The sequence below is a fragment of the Nicotiana attenuata genome, unplaced genomic scaffold (assembly GCF_001879085.1).
Source record: "Nicotiana attenuata strain UT unplaced genomic scaffold, NIATTr2, whole genome shotgun sequence".
NCBI lineage: Eukaryota > Viridiplantae > Streptophyta > Magnoliopsida > Solanales > Solanaceae > Nicotiana > Nicotiana attenuata.
Window position 1 is genome coordinate 110,472 of NW_017673005.1, and position 22,083 is coordinate 132,554.

At 35.3% G+C, this 22,083-nt stretch overlaps 1 protein-coding gene across 1 annotated transcript; it reads right to left on the reverse strand.

Moving 5' to 3' along the window:
- Nucleotides 1-5,257: 5,257 nt before the first annotated feature.
- On the reverse strand, nt 5,258-21,451 carry LOC109215163 (thioredoxin H-type 2-like). The gene is made up of 3 exons (XM_019379183.1): nt 21,310-21,451; nt 5,784-5,906; nt 5,258-5,650 (listed from the first exon to the last, which is right to left on the reverse strand). The coding sequence occupies exons 1-3, from the start codon at nt 21,367-21,369 to the stop codon at nt 5,507-5,509; spliced, it is 327 nt and encodes a 108-aa protein (XP_019234728.1). The 5' UTR covers nt 21,370-21,451; the 3' UTR covers nt 5,258-5,506.
- Between the last annotated feature and the right edge of the window lie 632 nt (nt 21,452-22,083).

A 22,083-nucleotide genomic window follows, 5' to 3' on the forward strand; every position in this document is an offset into this window, starting at 1 on the left:
TTAAGTGATGTTTATAATTTTTATATTAGTTAAGTAGTTTAATTTTACATTTTAGAGACTTTAGGATTTTAATTATTAGGATTTTTAATTTAAAAAAAAAAAGAAAAGAAAAAAAAGAGAAAGAAAAAGGAAAATAAAGAGAGATTTGGAAAGGAGTGTTATTGGGTTAGCTTTACAGCCAAATCTGGACCAAACCAGCCCAATTCACGTCCACAATCCAAGCCCAAACAATTAATCCACCGGGTCCAAACCCACCTGAAGCCAAACGACCCCGTTTCATTTGGATTAATCACAGCCGTTGGATTTCGATCATCCAACGGCTCGGAACTAGTTGGTCATTTAATATATAACTATCCGAAGACAGACCCGCCCCCATCGGATCCCCTCATTCTCACTCAGTCTCTATAACCAAGAGAAACCCTAACCGCCCTCACATTCCATCGCCGCCTCCGCCACAAACCGCCCGCCGGAAATCGCCTCCTCTGGCGGCGATGCTCCAATCAACCCCATCTTCACAACACAGAATCCCCACAACCTCCTCTTTACAAATCTCCAAACAAATCCCTTCGAATCACCTTCAAACATTTCGAATCTCAAATCTGAGATTCAAGGTCAAAACCCTAACCGCCCTCAATCCACTCCAAAATCATACTCTACACCCCTCATATCCCTCTGAGCCCTAAACCACTATAATTTCCCAAAAAGCCCCGTTTATTCTTTCAAATCTTAAATCTAAGAACCTTGAAACCCTAATTTTTTCCCTTTTCTGATTCCCGGTCTTTGTTCGGTTGGTTGAAACCCAAACCTTCATTAGTCGACTGTTCTCTGTGAGAACAGACGATTAATGTTAGTTCGGGTTCACGATTGCTTTGAAGAAGTTTGGTCAAACTCGTTGCTGGCCTGGTTTTCTAAAGAATAAACGAAGTTAGGTAATTCTTTTCACTTTTGTTTTGTTTGTTGTTTCCTTTCTTTGCATGTTCATGTTTGCCTGTTTAGACGCATGTTTAGATTTCTTTTCTTCTTCCTCTTTTGACTGTTAGTTTGATTTTTGGCATCTGTTTTGTTAAAGTAATTAAAGCATGGTCAATTTGTTTAAGTTCAGGCTTATTTAGGTTACTGGTTAGGTTCTTTTTTGTGAATTGTTTACTCTGTTTTGCGTTCTTCATGTTCATTAGTCCCATGTTTAGGTTTAAGTTTAGGTTTTTGTTCCTTTTCTTTGTTTTTTCTCAGCAAATACTTAATTGTTTAGTTATTCTTGATTAAAGCATGTTTACATTCAGTACTCAAATTGCATAATTTTTAGTTTAGGGTTTGTTGATGCCTACTCTGTTTTGCCTCTATGAGGTCATTTAATTATCAGTTTTATTTTAAATCAACAAGATATCTAGGTTGATTGTTGCCATAATGGTTTAAATTTAAAAACTGATAGGTAGAATTCTAGTTCTTCTTTGCAGTTTAATTCATTGTATTGCTTGATTAAGTGTATTAAATTTAGACTCCATGCTTAGGTTCACTTGGCTAAAGCATTTCTGTTCATTTGTCAATTTAGTTTTAGGGTTCATGATTGCAGTCACTTCTTAGGCACTTTTGATTCGAATTACCAATCCTTTTTAGGCTTGCCTTTGTTGGTCATGGTTTTGAAATCGGTAGAAACTTTAGGGACTTAACTGAACTTTAAAAGTTAGGATAAAAACTGAAATAAGTGTTAATTCAAAGGGTAAAAATGGATTTCTACTTAAGCTAAAAAAAAGAAGTTTCTAGAAATGTACAGTTGTCCTAGCTGTTAGGAAAAGATGCTGAAATATAGGACAGCTGTACCAAGGGCTGTAAAAAGGACAGTACTATTATTTCCTAGGATAAGGAATATGCCCAAAAGATACCCTCCCCAAGGCAGCCTATATATATAGGTTCACTTACTCTGAAATTTTTTGGACAATCTTTTAGCATTGATCAGCATTTCTTTTACTGCAGAAAGGCTCCATTTTCTTTCAGATCCCAGAAATCAAAAAAAAAAAGAACTCCAAAACCTCTGATTTATTACAAGTTCAAAATATGGTGTGAAGTGGAAATTTCCCTACCCTCTTTAGCTAGTCTTTCTTTTTCTGGTTTCAAAGCTGTTTTCTCCTGGTTCAAACTTTCTGGATCATTTCTGGGTTTGGTTCTGTGTTTTGGTTGCTGAAACTCCTTGGTTTTTCCTTGACCTTTATTTGGTCACTTTTACTATTTTCTCTTTTAAGGTATGTAACCGACCCTTACATCAAATGAAATCATTAGTCTAGATCTATGCTTCATGATTATGTGTGTATGGCTCGTATGATTTAATGGCAGAAATTAATGTGTTAATTTTTTTCTTGTGTTTCATGTGTATTTCAGTAGTCTGAAAATGGCCTTAAAATTGCACAAACAACCTTGTCTCATAGCAGAACATCTAGGTTAATGCTTTTCAGGAGTTAATTGAGTTATGCTTCCCCTTTTTCTCTCATCTGATTCTTCTTACTTAAACCATTGTTCTTCTTTTCTTTGATTGTTTAAACATGGGCTATAACCTGCAGATTTAGCCACTGGTTGGCTAAATCAGCAGGTTTAAAGGCTGAAGTTTTGGGACCCTATTACATGGTATGGATTTGATGCTCTTCATGAAGGAAGCCCAGCTTTGGTGGACAAGTCATGTCCAAAAAGAGGCAGAGCATTCTTTAAAGTTATTAAGACACTTGTAGTAAATTAGTTTTTTTTTCTTTAGTTATTTCATGTATTAATAGGTTATGATGTAATTATGGAAAACTTTCATTTTATTTGGGAATACTATAAATTAAGTCTTGGTGTAGTGATTTCAAAACGAATGCTGCCTAGATATATGGTCGTTTATCAGTGAATTTTTGTATGCATGAAAATGGCTAAGGCCATGGGCCAGCCCTTCAAGGCCCATTCGTTTCATCTAATAAAGGCCAGACTTAGCCCAAAGAAGGAAAACTAATGGTGGCAAGTCTGGGCCTAGGTCATTGGGCCTAGGCCTTAAGCCCAATGGTTTAACTCAGCTGAAAAGTTCCTTTATGAATTGCAGTATATGAATATGTTCTTTTATGTCTTGCAAATCAGAACTTGAATTGTATCTTCGACCTGTGGATTTTAATCTTTCTAATAAGAAGGAAATTGGGTTATAATTTTTTACAAAACATGTATTACGTGATTTTGGACCTCAAAATGTAAAAGTAGATAGGCCCAGATGTAGATAACCATAACTGGGCCCGCCTGGTATGAGCCCAATGTGGGTAAGATTAATTGAAGTTATGACTTGGGCACAAGAACTTGGAGTTCTATTCTCTTGGGCCGACTCGCAGGCCCAAAGACAGCTTTTAAAGTTAAATTGCTTAAATATGGAGACGCTAGTGACCCATTCCCCTTGTCCAAAATGACCTAAAAATAAACTAATTCATAATCAGATAGCCTCTTTGTTAAGTTTAAGTTAGTTTTAAAATGAGAACTTCCTTAGAGTCCCTTAATTAGTTACTTGTCTTTTAAAACCGTGAGAGGTGTGCCATGCCAAATAAAACCCTTAAGCCATGGCCCTCATATAATTAGTTAATTCTTGTAGAAAATTTGAGGTGTGCCATTTTCCCTTTAATAACACATGGCCCTCATGAATTTAATTCAAACCTTGAAAAATTTGAGGTGCGCCATCAATTGAATTCTCCATGGCCCTCATAAATGTTGTCTTTAATTTGAGCTTTCGTAGTTTGCTTTAGGTGCGTTAATTAAATAAATTATCATGACTACGGGTACGGTTCCCGTGACGTAGTTGTGACACCTAATTTTTAAATCTGGGGGTACATTTATGTGACCCGGCCACAACATCTAATAACTTTAATAAATTAAACATGTTGTAGATCGTGGGTACGGTTCCCATGACATGATTCGCAATGTGTATCAAACAAACAAGTGTACGACAATCGTAACTTGTTCAAGAAATAAGTCAATAAAATAATTAAAAGCGGTTATAAAGTTAAAAATGCACAATAGGTTAAAACATGTAGTAAATCAGATAATAGGCCAATTATTAACAGTTTAAGCGACCGTGCTAGAACCACGGAACCCGGGAATGCCTAACACCTTCTCCCTGGTTAACATAATTCCTTACTTAGAATTTCTGGTTCGCAGACTTTAAAATAAAGTCGAAATTTCCTCGATTTGGGATTTAAAATAAACCGGTGACTTGGGACACCAAATAAACTATCCCAAGTGGCGACTCTGAAAAAATTAAATAAAATAATCTCATTTCGAATAATGTCACTTTAATTGGAAAAACTCCCTTATATTCCCCTTGGGTGTAAAAAGGAGGTGTGACAACTGCTGCTGAGTAACTCTAGTTTGATTCACTTGTCTCTTTCATTTCTACTTTGTACTTCTTGATCATTAATTGTTATTGAACTAAATCACGTATCTTTAAAACCACAAATCAAATTTAATTGTTACTCGTATTTTCGAGGTAAACAATAAGCACAATGACATGTTTAAGATCACAAGTTTCAAAAGTTTAATAGTGACACAAATGTTATAGCCACACGTTTTAAAAGTCTTCCTTCATTTATGAAATTCCGTGTCAAATCAAACTATGTAAAACAGAGCGAAAAGGAGAGAGTATATAAACAATTAAAAAAATTGGATACATAATAAAAGAAGCCTAAAATTGGAAATGCAACAATAGAACACATGAGAAAGCATGAGAATTGCAAGGGGCTGAAGGATTCTTCCGTGGGAGTACTTATTGTTGCACCAATAAGGACTTTAGAAGATTGTAATAAAATTATTTACAATATTGAAATTTGGTTGTAACCGTGGAAACAACCTCTTCTTGCAGAAATGCAAGGTAATCCTCCGTACAATAGACCCTTGTGGTTCAGCCTTTCCACGGACCCCGCGCATAGCGGGAGCTTAGTGCACCGGGCTACCCCTATTGAAATTTGGTTGTACAATACAAATAATCAGACAGAAGCTTTAGTTGTCTTACTTTCACCATGGATGAATTATGGCAATTAGTTTTCCCCCTCAGATCTTTGTTTGCAAAATAATATGTACTCATAGGAATGAGATTTACCCTGCAAACTTAACTGAAAAACCAATTCAGATAAAAATACAACCATGATTTCTTAAACAAAAATACCATTCCTTAGCAGCATAACCAATAATACCTATGTCATTGGCTGATTTAGGTTAGAAGGGCAAAATCAACAGTACGCAAGAAATTGATTTTTCACAAAGAGAAACAAGCCAAATATCATACTTTATAACAAGAACTTGATAAATCCAAAGTCCATTACAACAACATACCCAGTATAATCCCACATAGTGGGGTCTGGAGAGGATAGTGTGTACACAGACCTTACCCCTACCTTATGAAACTGAAATTAGAGCAGTTCTTGCTGATACACACAGATAAACTGTCACAAGATATGTATATTAGGATGTACTATGCAAGCGTATGTATACGTCTGTGCAGAAATAAAGCATATTAGACTGATGCACTACCAATGTGCTTGGCAATGGCCTGCTGCAGCTCCTCTTTTTTAGCTCCTACAACCTTATCGACGATATTACCCTCCTTGAGGAACATGAAAGTTGGCATTGCCTCCACAGCCCAATCAGTAGCAACCGACTGTAACAAGGAAATAAGACGTAAACACAAGTTGTCACTCATCTCAATTGGATATCGTAATTCCTATAGGAATCATTAATAGGTTAAGTATAAGCAACCCAAGCTTCTAAGTATACTGTGACGTTAAATTTACCTTCAATTCATCCACATCCACCTTCAAGAAGGTAACATTGGGTAGTTTCTGGGCCAATTCCGACAAGAATGGGGCAATGAACCGACAGGGACCACACCAAGAAGCAGTGAAGTCCACGACTATCTGCGACAACAGTAATTTGAATAAATGAAGTGCAGAGACAGAAGGAAAAGGACCATACATACTCTTAACTTTCAGCTCTTAATTTGCATTCAAGATAGGAAATATCTTTATCACAATATATACGTCTATTTTCCTTATTTAGTAGAACTAATTGCGAAACATACAATAACCAACAATCTCAAGAATAATTGATGCTTTATGCTCATATCCATTAATAATAAACTCATAAAACATGGAAGGAAGTCGTCTTGAGTTGGCATTTAGCTGATATAATATGTTATCTTTTCTTTAGCATAGAAAGAGAAAGTTCTCCAAGTATAGAAGCAGATAAGCACATGAGGGGTAGCCCTGCAGCCTTAAGGCTGCCTTTTCACTGATGCGGTATAGACGATAAACCTGCAGTTCACTCACTTGGTCCTCCATGCTTTCAGAATTTTAAAATATGTACATATAGAAACAGCCAAATGAGAGTCTCACGAAGTTTACAATGCAACGTCCAACAAAAAGGTTCATCCATACCAAGAACAGCATAGCTTTTTTCTTTTTTGATATCACCATGCCTAGAGGCAAAGCTCAGGCTAAAGAGGTGGAGTTTGGAAATTGTTTTTAACTAGCAACAGACGCACGTCAGTTAGAACCTCACAAGCTATGTTATTGTCCCAACTCCCAAGTGCAAAATCTTTTCTTGCACAAAGGATAGAACACATTGTTTCTAGATGAAAAGATAAAAATTTTATTATGGTTCCCTATAAAGTGGAGAGATGGCTAAAAAGGAAGCGGAGGTGTTGATTTATTTCTGTCCTGAGGAGTACAAGATCATTTACTTTACTATTGTTTGATATGGCAGAAGAAAAAGTAAAAAGATACTCTCTCTGGTCCATTTTAAATGATTTTCTGGCCTTTTAAATTTGGTCCAAAATAAGTGATTTTTTAAAAAAAAACCAAGAAGATTAATCTTTTTTCCAAATTTACCTTTGTCTAATAAATGTTGGTGTTTTTTCAAGGCAATTGAATAAAGTGATTAAAGAGGTACTTTTCAAGGCAATTGAATTTATCAATGTCAGAATGGTTTCACATCTCTAATACTACTCCCATCACGTATCATCGTGGCTTATTGTAGCATAGATTCACTTTTTGAAAAAAAAAATGGATAGGTGAATTGAAAGATTTTACGATTCCATGGATATTGAAGTTGAAGACCCACTTAAAATAGTCCAACACTCGATGGATATCGAAGACTCAATTGAGTGGATTTGACGACTCAATGAACAATCAAAACGAAAACTCAATTGATAGAGTTGAATACTCAAAGAATGTTAAAGACTCTGAAGAGATAGTTGAAAACTCAAATTAAAAAGTTGGACTAGATTTAGACTTGAAAATTTTAGATTGAGGTTTTGATTCGAACAAATTTCCTGACGAATGTTGAAAATTTTGATAGTGAAATGTTAACAATTTTCGCTCCAATTTTTCTTTTTGAATTCAAATTTTCATTAGTAGGGTTGAACATTTCCAAGTTTGAAATTTTGAGTTTGCATTATCTTGCGTCCCTACTTCAAGCTTTATCTGTTTAAATATTCAAGCATAGCAGTTTGACTTCAGCTAATTTTCATCGAAGAAAAACTTCATGTTGTTTCGTTTACTGTTAGGTGCTAATCATCACATATGCACATCCAAATAGTCATTAAGAGGTAAAATATGAGAAATATTTAAGAAAAGAAAGGATAATTTAGTCAAATAACTCTCTTAATTACTGCTATTAAGTAATTTTTTAATGGGTGTGCCAAAAACTAGAAAATCATTCAAATGGGCTAATGTTGTATGGTGGGCCGGGATGGGACCGGGACCGGACCGGGCCCACGGTCTTAACGGGCTAAACGGTCCTGGCGGGCCGGTCCCCAATGGTGCAGGAGGCCCGTGGCGGGCCGGTTCACTTCTATAAGCCCACGAGCCCGGGACCGCTAAGCCCGGGACCGGCAGGCGGGCCTGGGCCGGTTCAACCGGGCCTAACGGGCTCCAACGGCTATTTTTAAAAAAAAAAAATTTTTAAAAAAAAGACCAACGGTCAGATTTTTAAAATCTAGCCGTTGGCCTTCAAAATTTATCCGTTGGCCACTTTAAAAAATAGCCATTTGGCCCCCAAACTTTATTTTAACCCCAAACTTTATATAATTACACTTTTTCCCAATTCTCAACTATAAATACCCCCTCATTCTTTCATTTTTACTCACCAATTCATCAATCTCTCTCAATCTATATCTAATTTCTCTTCTATAATTGCTTATTTATTATTGCAATTTCGTGAAAATTTGTGAAGTTGTTTAATTGAAGTATTCAAGTCTTCAACGATTTTCAATTTTCAAGAAGTTGTTCGGCAATTCGGTAAACTCCTTCCAACTCTTAAGTTTTAAGAATATATTTTTTTGTGTTTTAGTTTGCGTAATTGTAATTAATATGGCATTTTCTTTGAAAAAAATATTTGGTGGTAAGGGAAAAGCTAAAATTGGTGAAAGTAGTCGCCAACCTACTACCCTTCCCCCGGCTCCCCGACCCAGACCTGTTACCCGTCCTGCTGCTCCTATTATTCTTGATAGTGATAACCCTTGTTTTCAATTTTCTGATAGTGAATTTGGCCATAATGTTGCACCAGGTCAACAATTAAATGAAGAAGTTATGAATGCTCTTTATCCTAATCAACTATCTTAGAAAATGATGAGGAAAATGAGGATGTAGATGAAACCCAACCGGATTTAGATGATACACCTACTAGTCCTGTTAATAACCCAACTGATGCCCCGCCCGACCCACCTGTAGAAGCCCCTACTTTTAATAGACAACCTTCTAAACGCCTAGAAACATCAATAGTTTGGAATTCTTTTACTCAAGTAAGAGAACAAAATAAGGCTAAGTGTAAAACTTGTGGGAAATTGCTGGCGCATAAATATACTGGAGACCGTAGCGGTACGGGTAGTTTGGCTAGGCACATACAAACACACCCTAGAGATAAAGTTAAATATTTACAAATGAAAGCGCAGCAAGAGGGGACAAGTGTAGATACTGCGGTTAACCCTAGTACAGGTTCAAATCTTCAACCAGGAATTAACACTGTGACCGGTGGTATTTTATATTACGATCCTAATAAAGATCGTGAAGAATTAGCAAAGATGGTTACCGTTATGTGCTTACCCTATACTTTTCCTTCTAACCCTAACTTTGTGCATTATATTAGAAAAGTTTTTAATCCTACTTATAAAGGTTGGCCTCGCGCAACCGTAAAGAGCGATATTTATAAATATAAACATGAATATGAACAATATTTGCGGTATTTATTTACTCATATAACTAATCGGATTGCTATTACTACTGATATTGGTAGAAGTAATAATGACTGTGATTATCTAACTGTTACAAGTCATTGGATAGATGAGGAGTGGATAATGTAAAAACGCATTACTGGTTATAGAATAATTAATTCACGTCACACAGGTAAGTTTATTGCTAACACTGTTGCAGATATTTGTAGATATTTTTGCATTAGAGATAAAATAATGGCAATTTCTATGGATAATGCTTCTAGTAACACTAGTGCTATAGGCATACTTACAACAACACTAAATCCTGCATTTAGTAATTGTTTCCATGTGAGATGTATTTGTCATATTTACCATTTAATCGTCGGTGATGGTATGAGAATTTTAAATTTAGAAATTGAAAAGGTTAGAATGGCTCTTAATTGGCTTTTTTATTCAAATCGTAGAAGTAGACTTAGAGAGTATTTTAAAAAATGTGATGAATTTGGCCTTAGAGAAAGAAAGGTTCCTAAACCTTGTCCAACTAGATGGAATTATATGTACGAAAGTTTAGTAGTTGCATATGAATATAGAAACCCAATTAATGCAACGGTTAATGCTCGTGTTGGTGGTGAGGATGATGATGAAATCCTTACAAATCAAGATTGGACGAATGTTAAAATTCTTATAGATTTTTTAGAACATTTTCAAATTGCTACAAATGCATTTTCTGGGCAATATTATCCTACTATTTCAAACTGTTTAGTTTATATTGCAGCACTATGTGATTTGTTTGTTGAATTTTTGGAGGGTGGGGAAATTTATAAACTTGCTATAAATGCAATGAAAGAAAAGTTTAAAAAATATTTTTTTCCCTATCCCCCCTATTTATGGTATTGCTGCAATATTAAATCCTACAATGAAATTAGGAGGTCCTCACTTTTGGTACTCAAATATTTATAAGGCTTTAGATCTTTCAGATGAGAAGAAACTTTGGACTTGCGGAATCACAACCGGAGATAGATGAAGCTTATGAAGAAATGATAGCGGAACTTGCGGAGGATGCTGCTTCGCCCGGAAGTGGTGATGAACAAGCTTCTTTTCCACCACCACCAACGGAACCTCCTCCGAACCTTGAAGGATTTATGAGATTTGTTAGAGATACAATGTAGATTATGGAGTAACTTGTACTTTGGCACATCTTCTTTAGTTTTTTTTCCTTTTAATGGTGGTATTAGTACCTTGTTGTGCTCATTCCATTGAGGGGAAGAAGACTAAGAAAGATATGCCATTTTTGGTAATAAAAATTATAAGGCATGCCCTTGAATATCTCTTTGCAATATTTTTTTGTCTTTAACTTGCAATTATTTATAAGCTATAATATATATACATAACATACAATATATACTAAAAGAAAATATATAAGGGAATATATATACATAACATACAATATATACTACAAGAAAATATATAAGGGAATATATATANGAAAGTTTAGTAGTTGCATATGAATATAGAAACTCAATTAATGCAACGTTTAATGCTCGTGTTGGTGGTGAGGATGATGATGAAATCCTTACAAATCAAGATTGGACGAATGTTAAAATTCTTATAGATTTTTTAGAACATTTTCAAATTGCTACAAATGCATTTTCTGGGCAATATTATCCTACTATTTCAAACTGTTTAGTTTATATTGCAGCACTATGTGATTTGTTTGTTGAATTTTCGGAGGGTGGGGAAATTTATAAACTTGCTATAAATGCAATGAAAGAAAAGTTTAAAAAATATTTTTTCCCTATCCCCCTATTTATGGTGTTGCTGCAATGTTAAATCCTACAATGAAATTAGGAGGTCCTCACTTTTGGTACTCAAATATTTATAAGGCTTTAGATCTTTCAGTTGAGGAATTTTCTACACTTGCAGAGGCAAAAGCCTCCATTAAAATAAATGCTCAAACAATTTATAATGCTTATCAACTTGCGTTAGATCATGCTCGGCCAAATGTTCCAACCCCTACTTCGTCTAGTTCACAATCATCTAAAAGAGCTGCGGGCCTAAAAGCACTTATAATCTTGGATGGAGTTTAGGGGTTCTCAAGGTGATAATTTTGATGAGACTTCACATCTAAATGAGCTTCAAGTTTATTTGTCGCAGGGACTTGAAAAGGAGAATCCAGACGGCACCTTTGATCTTTTGGAATGATGGAAGGCAAGGGAAAAATATTTTCCGGTTCTTGCAAGGATGGCTCGGGATATTTTATCTATTCAAGCTTCAACAGTTGCATCAGAGAGCGCTTTCAGTCAAGCAAGACTTCAAATAGGTGATCATAGAGCGTCTATGAGGGAGAGCTTGGAAAAATCAGTACTATTCAGAGATTGGATCCGCTCGGAAAGAAGAAACTTTGGACTTGCAGAATCACAACCGGAGATAGACGAAGCTTATGAAGAAATGATAGCGGAACTTGCGGAGGATGCTGCTTCGCCCAGAAGCGGTGATGAACAAGCTTCTTTTCCGCCACCACCAACGGAACCTCCTCTGAACCTTGAAGGATTTATGAGATATGTTAGAGATACAATGTAGATTATGGTGTAACTTGTACTTTGGCATATCTTCTTTAGTTTTTTTTCCTTTTAATGGTGGTATTAGTACCTTGTTGTGCTCATTCCATTGGGGGGAAGAAGACTAAGAAAGATATGCCATTTTTGGTAATAAAAATTATAAGACATGCCCTTGAATATCTCTTTGCAATATTTTTTTGTCTTTAACTTGCAATTATTTATAAGCTATAATATATATATACATAACATACAATATATACTACAAGAAAATATATAAGGGAATATATATACATAACATACAATATATACTACAACAAATTATATAAGGGAATATATATACATAACATACAATATATACTACAAGAAAATATATAAGGGAATATATATACATAACATACAATATATATTACAACAAATTATATAAGGGAATATATATACATAACATACAATATATACTACAAGAATATATATAAGGGAATATATATACATAACATACAATATATACTACAAGAAATTATATAAGGGAATATATATACATAACATACAATATATACTACAAGAAAATATATAAGGGAATATATATACATAACATACAATNAGCCGAGCGAGCGACGACGACGACGGCGCGAGGCTTGCCTTCTTCTCAACTCTTTAAGAGCTAGAAGAAGAGCAATTGCTTATATACCCATAAAAAACCTCTTCCTCTTCCAATATGGGACAATGCCCATTTGCCAAGGGAGGGGAACTTAAATTTCACTCAAAATTTCATTTCCCTCCATTTCCCATTCACCTCTTTTAAGTATTTAATATATTAATTAAATACCTTAAAAACCCAACAATATATACATAACATACAATATATACTACAAGAAAATATATAAGGGAATATATATACATAACATACTATATATAGTATACTATACTAGTATACTATATATATTATATATACTTGAAGAAGTAGTACTATATATACTACAAAACAAGATTTTTCAAAATGAGGGCCCCACCCCTATTGCCACCAACGGTCATATTGCACAAATAGCCATTTTTTTTTCAATTTACAAAACTAACCTTCTCTAACACTATAAATACCCCCCTCCCTCTTCTTCATTTCAATACTCAATACTCATTTCTCAATCTAAATTTCTCTCAATCTCTCAATCTCCAATTTTCAAGACTTCAAGTCTCAATCTGAAATTTCAAGTTAAATCATGCCTCGTTCGGAAAGAGTGCGCTTATTTGTTTTGCAACACTTTGAAGTGCTTGAAGAAAATGAAGAAGGCCAAATATTAAAGCGCAAGAACTGTGGAAGAGTCTTAAATTTTCGTTCAGGGTGTACCACAGGCATTTTAAGGAGGCATATAAAGTATTGTGTTGAGGGTATTTATCCGCAAATTCGTCTTTAAGATTTTTCAATAATTTGTGTTATTTTAAAATTATTAGACGTATTTATGCTTCATGTTGTACTTTGTTATTAATTTATTATGCATGCCAATTTAGTTTTACTATTGTTTTGTTATTTTACTTTTTCGTCAAGCACTTTAATAATTAGATTTCTATATTATATATACTACATATATTTATATAGCCATGTATAAGAGCAATTTATATATATACATACATAAATGATTTACAAGAAATTACCTTAAACAAAAAAAATTTAAAAAAAAACCCGGAAATAAAAAAGCCTGTTAGGCCCGCTAAGCCCACGAGCCCGGCCCATTTAGCCCAGGACCATATGGGCTTAGGCCCGTCACGGGCTGGTTCCACCCGTTGAGCTCACGAAGCCCGGGACCGTGAAGCCCGGGACCGCTAAGCCCAGGCCCGTTTAGCCCATTTAGGCCCGGGCCCGGACCACCATACAGCATTAAAATGGGCTAGAGGGAGTATTAATTAAGGTTATTTGACTAAATTACTCTTTCTCTTCTTAGACTTTTCTCATTGTTATTTACTTCTAATAATGACTATTGGAATTTAGGATATGTAATGATTAGCACTTAGCAGCAAACAAAGCAATTAATTTTTCTTGCATGAAAAATTAGTTGAAGTCAAAATACTTTACTTGAATAGTCAGGGGCGGATTCAGTTCAATAGCTACGGGTTCCCGTGAACCCAGTAGCTTTTGTCTAGAACCTGTATTTATATTGAAAAATCCATTAAATGCATAAGAATATTTAGCTTGGAACCCAGTCCGTTCATCCAGTTAGTAGTGTATATTAACTCGAGATTTTCGTAGGAACCCACAAACCTAAAATATTGGATTCGCCTCTGCGAATAGTTCAAGAAATAAAACCTAAAGCAGGGACGTAAGATAATGCAAATTGATTGAAAACCTCATGCGAACTCAAACTTTCAAACTAAAAAAGTTCGACTGCAACTAATGAAAATTTGAATTTACAAACTGAATGAAAAAATTTATGGAGCCAAAATTTTCAACTTTCCTATCATAACCACAATCTAAAATACTCAAGTTTAAATTCAGTCTGACTTTTTTATTTGACCCTTATAACTTTCTCTACAGAGTCTTCAACATTCTTTGAGTGTTCAACTTTCCTTTTGTCCATTGAGTCGTCAACCTTCTCAATTGAGTCTTCGACTTCCATCGAGTTCTGAACTCTTTCAAGTAAGTCCTTAACCTTATTATTCGTGGAGTCTTAAATTCTTTCAATTCATCTCTCCATTTTTTCTAAAAATAGATTTATAATACGAGATGAAATGAAATTTATGCTATAATGGGAGATGTCGCAACATCATAGGAATGTTATTAGAGATGAAAAACCATTAACATTGTCCCTACGGGGACATCCAATAAAGGAAAAACCATTAATATTGATAAGTTCAATTGCCTTGAAAAAATACTTCTTTATTCACTTAATTCAACCGTGTTTAAAATAAACCAAATTTTGTTAGACATGGGTAATTTGGGGAAAAAATAAATACCTTCTTGTTTTATTTAAATCACTTATTTTGGACCAAATATAAAAGGTAGGGATGGGCATAGTTTGGGCAAACCCGAAATCCGAATTTTTGGTTTGGATTTTCGGATTACGGATTGGATTTTGGATTTTGGATTTAATTTTAAAAATTTTTGGATTGGATATTGGATTTGGTACTTCGAATTTTTGGGCAAACCCGAAATGAGATGAAGTCTTGTAATTTCAAAGATAGACCAACCGATATTCAAACTTATCCGTTATTTCGAACTATCATATTGAACCTGTATCAGAGCTATGTTAATTGGAGTTTTATCCTAACAGCCATGACTAACAAATCTCCTCGCCAATATTTGTTACACGGCCTATTTTGGCCCTTTCAACATTGATGTATGCTGGCCAACATTTGGCCAAATAATTTGAGAACGGCTAAGAAAATACTGGCCAAAGTTTCCTAAGCCTATTTTTTTTTTTATAAATGGCCCAATATCCTCTCATGTTATATGCACCTCTTATTTCCCTTCCCTCTCCCAATGTCCGTACTTAAACCTCATATGTGTATTCCTTGTAACAAGTCTTATTTTGTTTTATTTTATTTATTTTTTCAATAAACCCACCACCCAAAACCCTTTGGAGAAGTCAGTGGTCTCCAATTCCAAACTTTGCTACCTCAATGACTCGACTTACCGACCTCTTGATTGGAAGTGAAGTGCTTTTCTCACTAGAGCAACCTCACTTTGTCACCTTAGAAAGAGTAATTTCCCTTACGAATAATTAAAAATGGATAAATTAATGTTATGCGTGCATCCCCACAAGCGAAGCTAAAAACAACTCCCACCAACAATACAATATAGCAAACTCTAATCTAGAAGCTAACCCAGAGAAATTACAAATAGGATAAGCAAGAGTTTTATTCATGAAGCTTTGTAGTTTTTAGAGTTATACCAACCATTCTTTCGAACTATCATACTATTAGAATTGGTATTAGATCCAAGTTAATCCAGATTTTGTCCAAACAATCACCAATGCTTAGGAATTTCTTGGACAATATTTGGCCAACAATTCTAAAATTGTTTGGCCAAATGTTAGCGGGCAATACTCAAGTTAAAAGAGCCAAAAAACATAAATAAATTCAATGTATCAGCCAAAATTATATTGGGACAAACTAGACCAACTGTTGCAGTTGCCTCAAAAATTGCAATGTTGTTGCAGTCAATAAAATCAGGAGCTTAGTTAGGATGCAGAAGTTGAGGAATACACACCAAATTGTGTTTACTCTCTTGTAGATATTTAGGATTCTGTTTTTCTTTTTGAAAGTTTGTTAGCTATCTTCAAGTTCTATTCCTCCTTTTTAGTTAGCAGTAGAGTTGTTTAGCATATTTTTAGCAGTATTTATTGATAGTCAGTTACTGACTTTATGTATTTAAGCAAGCATTCATGATCAATAAAAATACAGATTTTCCAAGTCACTTTACTGCACTTTGCTGTCAATAGTATTAACAGTGGTATCAGAGCTTTTTTTGTTCTTAAGGGACTTGTGAGAGTGTGAGTTATCAACTGAGTGAAAACCCAAACACATAATCAGACCATCCATAAAATCGCCTTAAAGAATTATGGAAGGTGAGAGTGTCTTTTCATCAATTGCTCCACTAGTTTTTGATGGAGAAAACTATCAGGTTTGGGCTGTCAGGATGGAAGCCTACATGGATGCATGTGATCTCTGGGAGGCAGTAGAGAAGGATTATGAAGTTTCTCCTTTACCAGGCAATCCTACCATGACTCAGATCAAAACTCACAAAGAGAAGAAGACCAGGAAGTCGAAGGCGAAGGCGTGTCTCTATGCTGCAGTATCTCCTACTATTTTTTTCAGAATCATGACTCTTAGTTCGGCTAAGGCAATCTGGGACTTTCTGAAAAAAAAATATAATGGAGATGAAAGAATTCGAGGCATGAAGGTCTTAAACCTGGTGAGGGAATTTGAAATGCAAAAAATGAAGGAATGTGAGACTATTAAGGAGTACTCAAATAGGCTTATCAATCTGGCAAATAAGGTAAAGTTACTTGGCGCCGAACTTTCTGCCAAAAGAATTGTGCAGAAAATTCTTGTTACTTTACCTAAGAAGTTTGAAGCAACAATTGCTTCGCTGGAAAATACAAAAGATCTGTCAAACATTAGTTTGGCGGAACTTTTAAACTCTTTGCAAGCACAGGAACAAAGAAGATTGATGAGGAACGAGGGAGCTATTGAAGGAGCTTTGCAAGCAAGGCAACTATTCAACCCTGGCAGCAAAGGCAAGAAGTAGAAGGGCAAGAAAAGTTATTCTACGTCAACAGAAGCTGCTGCAAGCCTGCAACTGATAATAGCAATAACAACAAAGGTGGAAAATATCCACCTTGCCAGCATTGCGGGAAGAGAAACCATCCACACTTCAAATGTTGGAGAAAACCTGATATGAGATGCAGAAAGTGTCATAAACTTGGACATGCTGAGATTATTTGCAAAGAGAAAGGACCACAACATTCAAATGAAGCACAAATTGCAGAACAACAAGAAGAAGAGCAATTGTTTGTGGCGACATGTTTTGCAAGCAAAAGTTCAAGTGAAAGTTGGTTAATTGGCAGTGGTTGTACAAATCATATGACTCATGATGAGGAAATTTTCAAAGTGTTAGACAAATCTGTAACCTCTAAAGTCAAAATTGGTAATGGTGATTATCTTCCTGCCAAAGGGAAAGGCACAGTAGCTATTGAAAGTTACTCAGGTACAAAGTTAATTACGGATGTGCTCTTTGTTCCTGAAATTGATCAAAATTTGTTGAGCGTAGGGCAATTTTTGGAGAATGGTTTCAAGCTTATTTTTGAGGACAGGATGTGTGTGATCTTTGATCCAAAGGGTCAAGAAGTCTGTCGAGTTAAAATGAGAGGAAGAAGTTTTTCCTTTGATCCAATGGAGGAAAATTTGGCTGCCTATCCAAGCCATGTGATAACTGCNGATGTATGGCACAAGAGACTCGGGCATTTCCATCAGAGGGCACTCTTTTACATGTCGAAGAAAGATATGGTTCAGGGACTACCACCTATGGAGGAGGAACTCGCAAGCTGCAGCACATGTCAATTGGGAAAGCAAAGCAGGATGCCTTTCCCGAGGCAACCTGGAGAGCATCAGTGAAACTTCAATTAGTCCATACCGATTTGTGTGGACCACATAAGATTGCTTCTCTCAAAGGAAGTAAATATTTCATAGCATTCATTGATGATATGACAAGAATGTGTTGGATTTATTTTCTCAGGTTCAAATCTGAAGTACCTGAAGTGTTCTGGAAATTCAAAGCTTTGGTAGAAAATCAAAGTGGTTGCAGGATACAAATGCTGAGATCAGATAATGGTACTGAGTACACATCAGATCAATTTGAAAATTTCTGTGAAAATGCAAGAATTGAGCATCAACTCACTGCCCCATATACTCCGCAACAGAATGGGGTTAGTGAAAGGAAGAATAGGACGATAATGGAGATGTCGAGGTGCTTGTTACATGAGAAGGGCCTACCAAAGAATTTATGGGCAGAAGCAGCTAACACTGCTGTTTTTTTGCTGAACAGGTTGCCTACAAAAGCAGTGGAGGGAAAGACACCTTTTGAGGCATGGCATGGGTACAAACCTTCCTTAAAAAACTTAAAGATCTTCGGTTGTTTGTGTTTCTCTTATATTCCACAGGTTAAGAGAGACAAGTTAGACAAGAAAGCTGAACCTGGAGTGTTTATTGGTTATAGCACGGTCTCTAAAGCTTACAGAATTTTGCAGCCTCATACAGGAAAAATTGTGATAAGCAGAGATGTATTTTTTATGGAGAATGAGCAATGGGACTGGGAAGAAGATAAGCAGAGAGGAACGAGGTTGCTCTCTGACATATACCAGAGATGCAATGTGGCTATTTTAGAGTCGTCTGGATTTGAGGAAGCCATTTCATATCCTAAGTGGCAAGCTGCAATGCAGGAGGAGCTTGCAATGATTGAGAAAAACGAGACCTGGCAGCTTGTGGAAAAGCCTCAAGATAGGAAGATCATTGGTGTGAAGTGGGTTTACCGCACTAAATTAAATGCTGATGGTTCTGTTAACAAGCTCAAGGCTAGGCTTGTTGTGAAAGGTTACTCACAGATTTTTGGAGTTGATTATTCGGAAACATTTGCTCCAGTTGCTAGACTTGATACTATAAGATTGTTACTAGCTATTGCTGCTCAAAAAAGTTGGAGAATCTTTCAGTTAGATGTCAAGTCAGCTTTTTTAAATGGTTTTCTGCAGGAGCAGATTTATGTAGAGCAGCCTCAAGGTTTTTCTGTAAGGGGACATGAAGATAAAGTTTATCTATTGAAGAAAGCCTTTTATGGTTTAAAGCAAGCTCCAAGGGCTTGGTACAGTCGAATTGATGAGCATTTGCAAGGCTTTGGTTTTAAGAAAAGCCTAAGTGAATCAACTCTCTTTATTAGAAAAAGAGATTCTCATATTGTGATTATATCACTTTATGTTGATGATCTTCTTGTAACAGTCAACAACCTTGAAATGATCGAGGACTTCAAGGCAGAGATGAAGAAAGTATTCGAAATGACAGACTTGGGAGAAATGTCTTACTTTCTTGGAATGCAGATTCATCAAACTCAAAATGAAGTGTTCATTTGCCAAAAGAAGTATGCAAGAGAGATTATGAAGAAGTTCAAAATGGAAGATTGCAAGCCTATGAACACTCCAATAAATCAGAAAGAGAAGCTGGTCAAGGATGATGGTAGTAACAAGGTTGACGAGGCTAGTTACAGAAGTATGATTGGATGTCTTATGTACCTCACTGCCATTAGACCTGGTATTCTTCAGGCAGTAAGTGTATTGTCCAAATTTCTAAATTTTGCGAGTGAAACGCACATGAAAGCAGCCAAAAGAGTGATAAGGTACGTCAAGGGAACTTTAGACTATGGTGTTAAGTTCTCTAAGTGTCAGACTTTCAAGTTGCAAGGTTATTCTGATAGTGATTGGGCAGGTTCAGTTGATGATATGAAAAGCACTTCAGGTTATTGTTTTAGCCTTGGTTCAGGATGTTTTTCATGGTGCTCAAAGAAGCAGGAAATCGTAGCGCAGTCAACTGCAGAAGCTGAATTCATTGCTGCGACTGCATCAGTTAATCAAGCTCTTTGGCTAAGGAAAATCCTGTTAGATCTTGATCTGGAGCAACAAGCAAGCACAGAAGTGTTTGTGGATAATCAGGCAGCCATAGCAATTTCTCATAATCCAGTTTTTCATGGTAAAACCAAGCATTTTAATATCAAATTGTACTTTCTTAGGGAAGTGCAAGAAGGAGGAGAGGTGAAATTGATGTATTGCAGGTCAGAAGATCAAATTGCTGATCTGTTTACAAAGCCATTTCATGTTAATAGATTTGAGTTTCTTAGAAGCAAACTTGGAGTCTGCAATTCTTGAGGCAGGAGGAGTGTTGCAGTTGCCTCAAAAATTGCAATGTTGTTGCAGTCAATAAAATCAGGAGCTTAGTTAGGCTGCAGAAGTTGAGGAATACACACCAGATTGTGTTGACTCTCTTGCAGATATTTAGGATTCTGTTTTTCTTTTTGAAAGTTTGTTAGCTATCTTCAAGTTCTATTCCTCCTTTTTAGTTAGCAGTAGAGTTGTTTAACATATTTTTAGCAACATTTATTGATAGTCAGTTACTGACTTTATGTATTTAAGCAAGCTTTCATCATCAATAAAAATACAGATTTTCCAAATCACTTTACTACTCTTTGCTGTCAATAGTATTAACACCAACAGATTTGCTATATTCCCTATTTTAGCCTTTTCAACCTAATGTATTATTGGCCATTATTTGACAAAGTATTTGAGAATTGTCGAACTAATATTGGTCAAGAAATTCCAAAGACTATTGTTATAAATCGGCATTGTCTTCTCAAATTAGATGCACCTCTTCACAAATTGAGAAACATTTCTAGTGTTTTTTCTCTTGTATTAAAGTAGAGCGTATGGGGAGTTAGGTATTAGGAAACACTTATGTGAACTTATTTGTGAGTGCAATGTATGAAGTTATTCTTTCGGGATATTTTCGGACTAATCAAAGTTATATCGATAATTTTGTACCCTCTTTTTGATACCTATTGATATAGCGGAATTGCTCCTTTCTTCCCATGGGCTAGGTCTTATTGAGAGAAACATGAATATTTGTACCTCCTTTATTTCCTTTAGGTTACCATTATTATCAACTTTTGTCTAATTATGCACAACCCTAACTCTAAAGCATTATACACTACCCGAACTCCCAATCCTAACACATACAATGAAAATTGCGAAGGATTATTTCTGAACTTACAGCTCATCATCGCTAGCAATCAATCAGCATCGTGAAAATATTACAAAATTTATATCAATACACGATTAACTGAGAGAAATCCATGTCAGATTCAATTTGTAGCATATGAAATGCACGATAACAGAAAACTGAAGGAATCATTAATTAACAAAAAGTAAAACAAAACAATAATTATAAAGAAAAGAAACTCCTATAATAATCAGGATTAAATAAACAAATTAAAAATATAAAAGATTTAAGGAAAACGGAAAAAAATACCAATTTTTTGGTTTCAATTCCTTTCTGATGACAACCGATCACTTCTCCCTCCTCTGCCATTTTTTTTCCTCTCTTTTTTGGTTTCAAGTTTTTAATGATTTTTGTTTTCCTAAATTCGTTGAAAACAGAAAGTGCTTGTTCTTGTTTTCCGGAGCTCTTCTGCCTCGCTTTATATAGGAGTACTGGATGTTCAATTACAAATATATCCCCAGAAGCCTAATTGTTAAAAAAAAAAAAAAAAAAAAATCAACAACGAAGGAGCCTAAATTCAATTCTATTATTTGACCATCATTTTGAAAGTTTGACTTGACCGTTATAGTCCCTCCGGTCCAAAATAAGTGATTTTTTTGGATGTTTTCATACAAATTAAGAAATTTACATTTTAGCATTAATTAGCAATGGAATTAACCATATTAACCTTTACTATCTCACATAAACACTCCTAACACATATTCCAATACCATTTACTTCAAGGACAATGTAGGAAAAAAAATAATTATTTCATTCTTGAAATCTGGAAAAATCACTTATTTTGAACCACAAAAAAAAGGCCAAAAAATCACTTATTTTGGACCGGAGGGAGTATTTGTTAAGCTTTTTACATTTATAATTATTTATTTAAGCTTTTGACATTTAGGAAAATACTACAAAACATCCCACTCTAGTTCCAACTGAAATCTCCTTTGACTGGGTACAGGTCTTAAATAAAAACTAAACCTTTTGGGACTTATCTTTTGAATATGCTGTAAGATTTCTGTGGTTTTAAAAGCATAT

Excerpts from the sequence above, each read along its gene's own strand:
- LOC109215163 (XM_019379183.1), bottom strand. The coding sequence starts at position 21,369 with ATGGCAGAGGAGGGAGAAGTGATCGGTTGTCATCAGAAAGGAATTGAA. Across the intron at positions 5,907-21,309 it reads GAATTGAAACCAAAAAATTG|ATAGTCGTGGACTTCACTGC; the intron begins GTATTTTTTTCC and ends CTGTTGTCGCAG. Across the intron at positions 5,651-5,783 it reads TGGATGTGGATGAATTGAAG|TCGGTTGCTACTGATTGGGC; the intron begins GTAAATTTAACG and ends TCCTTGTTACAG.